Below are 9,389 nucleotides of genomic sequence, written 5' to 3' on the forward strand. Positions count from 1 at the left end.
CATAAAATGGGACCATCCCTTCCTTGTGTCCTGTTTTAAGATGGAAGAAAGCTTTCTCAGAGGGCCACCTTCATCCTGCTGTATCCACCAATGTCGCACTGGCCAGGATTGCGTATTTGCTTATTTCTAAACCAGCATCCCACAAAGAAAATGAGATCACATGACTGGTGCTTAGACTGGTTAAGGTTTACCTCCTAAGACTAAGTAAGGTCCCAGAGTCCTTTGAAGCAAATAGCCATCAGTACTTGAATAAAATCGATAAATAAAGGAGAGGAGCCATAATTGATAGGCAGCCAGTATCATACACATTACAGATAGCTGAAAATTTTTCTTACTGGTTGTTGGTCTCTTATCAAGAATTTATTTGTTATATCTTTTTCTGTGCATTTAAATAATACTGCAACCCTGTCAGAATAGCCTGTGAGGGAAATTTGTTTTACAAAAATACATACATTTTAAGCTTATGGGTTATTTCATATTGAAGTGTGCTTTAGACATTTTCTCTGATTGCTTTCTGTACAGTGTATAATATTAATACTATTTGTGAATTATACTTGTGTTTCCTCCTCTAAATGTAGTTTATCTTCTTGTTTATTAAGATCCTTCCCCACTGTAGAATATTCATTCACCACCACCATTGGCATTCAACCTCTATTGTTCCACACTTACCACAGTCCACCTCCCATTCCAGGACCTTTACTTAGGTATCCCTCAGTCCATGCTGGAGATAAGTCTGAGCAACGTGAGAGGCCCAACAGCAGCTCAGTATATCAGAATACCTGCTTCTCATTAGGAGTGATGGAAATACTGATCAAAAAAGAGGCTACTCAACAGCTTGGTCAATATGAAGAAAGAGGGAAATGAAGGCAGGCAAGAAAGATAGAATGGGGTACTTGACTTCCAGCCAGAATAAAATACGATTGCTTCTACATAGTTAGGAACAAGACTGTTAAGAGCTAGGTTAGAAGCTGTTACTCTGGCTAAGGTGGCCTCACCAGCATTTGACAAGCTCCACTGCTTGTATCCAACATCCTGGAAGTGGTGTTTATTTAGGTTTTCTGTACTATAGGCTTTGTTTCAGAGTACAGCAGTTTTGAAGTAGCCACCCTTCCCCAGCCCAAGAAAAGGAAAACATCAATAGAGTGGTGTGGGAGTACACAGACAATAGTAATGCATTATTTTGTTTAAAAAATTGGTGGCATGATTGTTTGGCTCCTGTAACCAATTAATTCTAGTTAATCCCTAGAACAGGAACCAGAGGCTGCCTCTGCAAAACTGTCAGTAGATTTAACCCAAGAACTGATGAACAGTTCCAGCCTTTCAGCAAGTCGACCCACTGGTGATATTTAAAGTTTTCCTATCCTTCCTAAATGGAATTCCTTGCCAGTAACCTCTCCTTTTCCATCATCTCTTATTTAACACTCACCTTAAAAATCTTTAAAAATTTAGTTTTGAAATAATATTCTTCGCTCACCCCTGAGTAAGTGGTGAGTAAGAGTTATATCTTTTTAAAATTCTACAATTGTTTAAGTAATGTAAAAGGATTCAAAACTAAATTGTCACCTTGGTCATCTTTAAGTGAAATGTGTACTTTCTGTCCATAGGAGAAATTTAAGCATGCAGAAGAAGTAAATTCTGATATCTCTCACCTGGATTTCCTTTAGTGTCACATTTGCTGATGATTTGACTGTATATTTGGTGAAAATATAAATAAAATCTGTGTAGTCAATTATCCATGTTTAAAAATATCCTTTAAAAAATTCTTCCAAATTTAATCATTTGTTTAACTTGTGGCCAAATCTTTCCTGCCTCAAACCAAAATAAAACCAATCTTGAGTTTCTGTAATGGAGTAATGAAAACAAAAGACTTTTTAAAAGTAGTCTTATATTCACATTTATTTGAATTGTCCTATCCAAAGTACTGAACACTTACTAACCTTCAGAAGATAGTCTTCAGAGTTAATGCTAAGGATACAGCATAGATGACAACTATGTGTTCAAGATGATATGGAGAAATGGTAGCTTCAGAAAGATTGAGTGGATCATTTAAGATTCTGAGTGAAGGAGCAAAAGGACAGGATGGAGTTGGCCAAGTCAGAACTAGGGAAACATTGAGTGGGTGGAGAGACAGAAAAGGCATCTGGCCCACTCAGGGAGACGCGTGTGGGCGCAGACAGGCATATAGGACAGGCTCAGCACAACAAGGTAAGAATATTAGCTGAAGATGGAAAAGACATTGAAAGGAGTTAAGGAGACAACTGGGTGAGAGAGGAGAGACTCAGAATGTAGAGTAAGCACAGAAACATGAAAACACAAATCAGGCTAAGAGAGAAGGGAAGACTGAATGGTTAAGAGAGACCAGCGTTTAAAAAGACAACTTACACCAGACTAAGTAGAGTCATATTATACTGAAAGCAATAACACAACCTTTTAGAAGACAACACGGAAGAGAGAAAAGGAATGAAGAAGAACAGATATGGATTAAATTGAGATCAACATTGTAAATAATGCAAAAAGTAATATTAGAATGAATTCAGAAAGGAATAAAAGCTAGAAGGAAACCAGTTATTTGCAACTGTAACATAAGACTTTAAACTATAGCAAGACAGGTAGATGGATTGGGTACAGAGAGATGCCTCGTAGGCCTAAACTCAGAGTGGATGAGGAGATAACTAATAAGTCTGTGGGAAAGAATGATGTACAAAGCAGCCCTGGTACAGCTAAGGGCAGTAGTTAGAAGGCATGGATTAAGTGACAAGATCATCATGGTTCGTACAGCTAGAGAGGGTACATTTTTTTTTTTTCTTTAGAGGGAAAAAATGGCAGTGAGTCTGTAGATATCCAGAGGCAAGGAGGTATGAGATGAAACCAAGATTACCTCCAGAGAAACATAGTGTTCTCAGGAAGAGATGTAATGAGCCAATCAGATACACGGACCACAGTATATATCAGTTGCTCAGTCGTGTCCAGCTCTTTGCAACCCCCATATATATCAGACAAGTCTTAATTAAACATGAGACAAAAAAGTTAAGTAGATGTAAGTGGGCCAAGGAAGAAATGAGGAGCAATGGAGTAAGCAGACATGAAGTAGGATCAAAGACAAGGAAAAATAGTGAGTGGCTTCTGAGAGAAGTGGTACAGAACTTAAAGACAAATGAAGTATTGCTTAGGCTCAGAATGAGAAAGGGTACTGCACAGGAGACAGTTCAGGATCCATGGGAAAATTTTAGGGAAAAAATTTCAAAATAAAACAAAAACCCAAAACAAAACACATGTTATATTTTTAAAAGCATCTTTTCAGCTGAATGCAGAAGAATTCAAAGTAGTTCTATGGGCTTTTCCCTGTCTTTCGTTAGAGAAATATGGAGCAAGGGAATCAGTAGACATGGAAAAGAACACAGCAAAAGATATGGAGAAAGATATAGGGGAGGTACTAAGTAAGCAGGTAGTTCATGAAACATGAGATAATTTATGGAATAAAACAGAGTTGTCTTAACAGAAAGGGAGGGAGAGTCATGCATAGATGTTGATACAGAAAGCATCAGTAGCAGGCAAAGAAAGATAAGGTGTGAGCTTAGACACAGAAAACCAGGTATATTCACAAGAGTATGCAGCAGATTGAAAGTAAAACAAGCAGAAGGAGCAGCAGAAAGACTAAAACTTAACAGAGGTGAGAAAACATTAAGTGACTAGAGAAAAATAAGGAGTGATCTGGCCTGAAGCATGGGTCTTCCCTGATGGCTCAGTGGTGAAGAATCTCCCTGCCAATGCAGGAGACACAGGTTCGATCCCTGGTCTGGAAAGATCCCACATGCCACGGAGCAGCTGAGCCCGTGGGCCACAGCTGTTGAACCTGCACGCCGTAACTACTGAGCCCACATGCTGCAACTATTGAAGCCCTCAAGCCCTGAAGCCTGTGCTTCGCGACAGGATAAACCACTGCAATGAGAAGCCCTTGCACTGCAGTGAAGAGTAGTCCTTGCTCGCTGTGACCAGAGAAAAGCCCATGCAGCAGTGAAGACCCACCACAGCCAAAAATAAATAAATTATTTTTAAAAAAATCATGGCTAGTAGAGGTAAAAAGCTAAACAAAATAGACTCAGAAATAGATTGTTTGCCATGGAGTAGAAATAATGGTTGGAGCTGGATATGGAGAGTCAGTGTAGGTGCAGAGATGGAAAGTTACAACTTGACAGAAAAGAGGCTAATCTCTCCCTGAAGATTTGCGTTATTTGGTGAGTTGCAGAAGAACATTGATTCTGAGTTGAAGTCTGGCTTTGTAGAATACTTTTTTAGTTTCTCAGCACACGAAAGACAGGGAAAAGCCCATAGAACTACTTTGAATTCTTCTGGATTCAGCTGAAAAGATGCTTTTAAAAATATCATGTGTTTTGTTTTGGGTTTTTGTTTTGAAACAAAATTCTCATCAAAGATTTTACTGGCATAGAGTTTTGCCAGACTAGTGTCTTTAAGTGGTCTATGTCACTATATCTTTATCTCCTCACACTAAGTATATTTATTGAAACATGTTAATCTATCCAACCTCAAGCATTTGTACACACCAAAGGATTCAGAGTTTAAGGAACTTAAATATAAATATGATGTGTTCTTCTAACCAATGTAAACTTCACCCAGAGGTATAAGAGCAAATTCTCAGAATTATTAAAGCATGTGTGCATGATTATATTTATATGTAATACTTCAGTAACCACTTCCCCAGCTGCCCTTCTTTTCTTGCACTAAGACTTCAAGTTTTCTTTCTTTCCTCCTCTGATCTTTTTATGTAGCAAGGACCGTGCAGCAACTGCTGCTGGAGCTGCTGGCCTGGCAGGTGGGCACCACCGGGAAGCGTGGACCACCAAGGGTCCCTCCTATGAGGATTTATACACTCAGAATGTTGTCATTAACATGGATGACCAAGAAGATCTTCATCGAGCCTCACTGGAGGGGAAATCTGCCAAAGAGAGACCTATTTGGTTAAGAGAGAGCACTGTCCAAGGAGCATATAATTCTGAAGAGATGAAAGAAGGTAAGAGTAGAGGTTAGTAAGATGAATATGTCTTGAGTTCAGTAGAAAATAAACTTGACTTGGTAAGAAATTTTGCCTGGGCAATTCTTAGTTTTATTGAAAACCATCCCCCATCTGTTTTATAAAACAGTTGCCTTATAGCAGAAAGTAAATTGAGCAATAAGCAGTAAAACCAACCAGTATTCTTGTATTATCCTTCAACTTAGTTGAAATAACAGACAACTTTTTAAATCTCTGTTTTTAGATTTTAGAAATTGTCATTGTTTTGTCTTAATTTCTTGCAAAAGTGCTCTTGTATGCAAAGTGGCCAGATTCATCTCTTCTTTAATCTTCTGTTGCCTTTTTACATGCATTTTTATTTCTTTGAATTGGGAGCCTTAACTATACACTAGCCCAAACTTTTTATGTTGCCTCCTCATAAGTAAAAAGGAGTTGTGCTGCTTGAAATACGTAAAAAGATATCACATGAATAAAGAACAAGTATCTCACCATCCAAGAAGATTGACAGAACTTTATACCAGAAGGTTTTAGAAATCTCTGTAAGCCCTGAAGTGTTAACAGTTGCATAATAATCAGGAGTTTGAGAGCTGCACCATTTTACTTTATAAATTTTAGTCTCAAATTACTGGATTTAGAGACTTTGGATGATGATGGTTTAGGAGTAGGTAGGAAATGAGAGGCTAAAACTGAATAAATGTTACTCAGAAACTGGGAAACAGATGAAATAGGGAGTCTGTACCTCTAATCAGATTTCATTAGTATTATAACTTACCTGCCCCTATTCCTAGGTTATGTATCATTACCAATGTATCACTGAGTCTGGTTCTTTAATGCTTAAGAATCATCAGTAACTAAAAACCACTTGTTTACTTTTTTCCTAAGTGCTTTCTCCTTCATAATTAGCATTTCTTTTACTAAGAAATGTATGCTAAGAATTGTAAAAGTAGTGTGGAGTTGGGTAGTGATGGTAAAGCAGGTAATACCTCTAGTGTGATTCTCTTTAGTTTTTTAATTGCAACTGGAAAAAAATTTTCCTTGGTAGTTATACTTCAGTCTCCCTTCTTCCCTTTGATTACCTTGGCTGTGATGTTTAGTTATTTTGATGCAAGTTATTTTAGATTACATCGTAGTTAGTCTGTCAACTATTTAATGGTTTGTTTTCCCCAGCTTGGCGTCTTGCCTATTCTTGAAGCAACAAACCTTTTTTTTCTGTGAACTTAGTAACAAAATCGAAGGAAATAAAACTATTATTAGCCAGTGTTATATATAATTAGGCTCATAAGTTTAACATTCCATGTTTATAATTCCTAGAATGGTGGAATTTAAATCATAAGGACTTTAAATAAGTCATCTAGCCTTGGTTCCCTCTTGTGAATATTTCCTTCTGTGTATAAAATAGTATATGCTGTTAGGTCTAAATTTGCTCTCTTTAGGTTTTATGATAGTTGAATAGACTCTATCCAGTAAACTGTAAAGTGAGTCTTATTTGTCCTACACTTTATTTTCCTCAGAGTTCAATTTACTTTAATATCTTTAATAATTTCATAGACTTCAATCATGTCCTCATTACTTTAGTGATAATTCTGATTCTTTTTTACTCTCCTTACAAATCATTCTCTTCCCCCAAGTCATCTCCACCTACATTTTTTGTCTTATTTTAATTGTCTTTTTCTGGACTATCTCCAATTGTAATATACTTTACTTGAGACCTAGTAACCAGAACAATACATATTATTTATGAATGATTTTATTATTAATTATTTGAGTTTTATTTCAAATATCCTTCAGGTTTTACATGACTCTTTATTGCTTTGGTTCTGGAAGCATATTAAGACAACTTGAGAATTATTTGCAGGAATTTTTTTCAGATCCTCTCCTTCCCTTTTTGTGGTAGCTTAGATCAGGTTTTTTAGTATACTTTAGATTATTTTTTGCTAGGCAGATTTTCTTATACTATGCTAGTACTAACATAGATCTAGGGACTTCCCTAGTGGCCCGGGGTTAAGACTGCAATCCCAGTGCAGGGGGCATGGGTTCGATCCCTGATTAGGGAACCAAGATCCCTCTTGCTGCACAGCAGAGCCAAAAAAAATTTTTTTAACTAAAAAAAAATCCCTGAAACTCAGCAGGTTTGAAAAACAAACTAGATCTAACACTCTTATGCCCACTTATTCAACCTTCAGCTCTTCCTATATTTTTTTGGTGTTAGTTTGGGCTTTAAGTACCCAGAATTGCTTAGCCCATCAGTGAACTTGACAGTTTCCCAGTACACATCTTTTTTGTAATTTATAACTCTGTTAAATAAGACAGTTCCTAGAACTAGTTATTCTGCTTTACCATTTAGAGATTTCATTTATCCTTATATTTTGTCTTCTGTCTATAACAAGACAATTCCTTTTTTGCCTAAGTCTCTCAGGAACCTTGTCAGAAATCTTTTAGACATGACTTCATTTAGTTTTGACTTGCATACATTACTTGTCCTTTTTTCCCCTTGAAACACTACATTGGCAATAAGGACCCTAAGGAGGAGGTTCAGCTTCCGGCGCCATTTTTAAATAAACCGTGAAGTGTGATTTCAGTTCTCACGTCTACATCCATGTTATCAAAAACTTGTTATCTCTGATCTAAACTTTTTAAGTTCTCAATTCCTATTTCCTTTTCTCTTTCCTATATGTCTCATCTTAGGAGTTCTATCTAAACATTGTAAAAATGTCCAAGATTACAACTAATTCATTCTCATATGTTAGTGAGAAGATGCTTTCACTTTTTCCGTGGCCAGGATTGGGCATGGCAACCAACCCACCCAAGTATGCTTGCCTGGAGAATCCCACAAATAGAGGAGCCTAGTGGGTTACAGTCCATAGGGTTTCACAGAGTCGGCCACAAGGAGTGAAGCAACTTAGCCCACACGGGTCTTCTCTTGATAATGATAATAGATAACACTAATCTAAGTACCAGACCTTTGCAAATATTCACTTAATCACCCTGGTAATCCAGTGAGATAAATACTATTTTCCACCCTTTTTGTACATCAGAAAACTGAAGCAGAAAAAGATGAAGTAGCTTGGCCAAAATAACACATCCAATAAATGTTAGTCAGGATTTAAATAAAGGAGTCAGGTTTCAATCAACATTTTAATTTCTTTTATGTGTTTTAAATGGCATTATATTTGGTATTATTTTCAGAATACAGGATGCAAATGTTTTTCTTAAATTCTTCATTTGTAACGTGTACACAAAATGATAGGAAGTGTGTGATGTGTGTTTTCCTTTCTGATACTAGATTCCTAGATAGAGTCCAAAGTACACTTAATTTGCTTCAGGAAAATAAGCTGCCATTTATTTACTCATTCATCAAATATTTATTCAGTACCTAACAAGCAGTAGTCACTATTCTGGGTGCATGGGATATATCACTGCGTAAAAAAGGTAAGTATCTGTTGTGGAGAACTGACATTTGTGGAAAGTAGGTGACAGAGACATTAGGCATGAAGTACTATGTTAGAAAATAAATGCTATATGGAAAAAATAGAGCATTAAGAATATAGAGGTAGGGGTGAATTGAAAGAATGTAAAATTTGAGTAAAGACATGAAAGATGCAAGAGAGTATAGGTACCTAGAGGAAAAATATCCCAGGCAAAGGAAATGGGCAGTGGAGAGGGCCTGAGGTAGGAATGTGTGTGTGGTGTGCACGGGGAACACTATGGAGGCCACTGTGACTGGAGCAGAACGAGCAAGGGGTAAGAGAAGGGATAAGTAGTGGGGCAGGAGGAATTCAGATGATGTGGGACTTTATAGGTTATCGTAAGACCTTTGGCTTTTGCCCCAGGCAGGATGAGGAACTTTATTTTGATGTCCGTTATGCCAGCTACAAACTTGGTCCTTCACAGACATTACTTCATGTGTTTAACCAGAGCCCTAGAAGCCAAATACTTTTATCATCCCGTCTTATAGAAAAAGGTACCGAAGTTTAGAGACTAAATAACTTGCCCAAAGTGTTACAGCTTGCATGTTGGATGAACCAGGGTTCATATCCAAGCTATATGTCTCTTAAAACCCATGTGCAGGGACTTCCCTGATGGTCCAGTGGTTAAGAATCCACCTTGCAATGTAGGGAACATGCATTTGATCCCTGGTTAGGAAACTAAGATCCCACATGCCACAGGGCAACTAACCCTGTGTGCCCAGTAAAGATCCCATTGTGCCCCAACTAAGAACCGATGCAGCCCAATCAGTAAGTAGATATTAAAAAACAAAACAAATCAAAACAGACCCAGGTACAGTTGACCTTTGAACACAGGGATTAATCTGAGTATAACTTACATTCATAATTCCTCCATGTCCATGGATTCAACCAAC

The 9,389-nt window shown here is 37.4% G+C and overlaps 1 protein-coding gene across 5 annotated transcripts in view; it reads left to right on the forward strand.

The window, feature by feature from the left end:
* Window positions 1–9,389, forward strand: part of GTF2E1 (general transcription factor IIE subunit 1) — a 40,815-nt gene that overhangs the window by 22,652 nt on the left and 8,774 nt on the right. For all 5 annotated transcript variants that reach the window (XM_061400679.1, XM_061400506.1, XM_061400772.1 and 2 more), the window contains exon 4: window positions 4,788–5,029. In XM_061400679.1, the coding sequence (XP_061256663.1) occupies window positions 4,788–5,029 (242 nt within the window). The remainder of the gene's footprint in view (window positions 1–4,787; window positions 5,030–9,389) is intronic.

This window comes from Bos javanicus, chromosome 1 (assembly GCF_032452875.1).
Source record: "Bos javanicus breed banteng chromosome 1, ARS-OSU_banteng_1.0, whole genome shotgun sequence".
Lineage (NCBI taxonomy): Eukaryota > Metazoa > Chordata > Mammalia > Artiodactyla > Bovidae > Bos > Bos javanicus.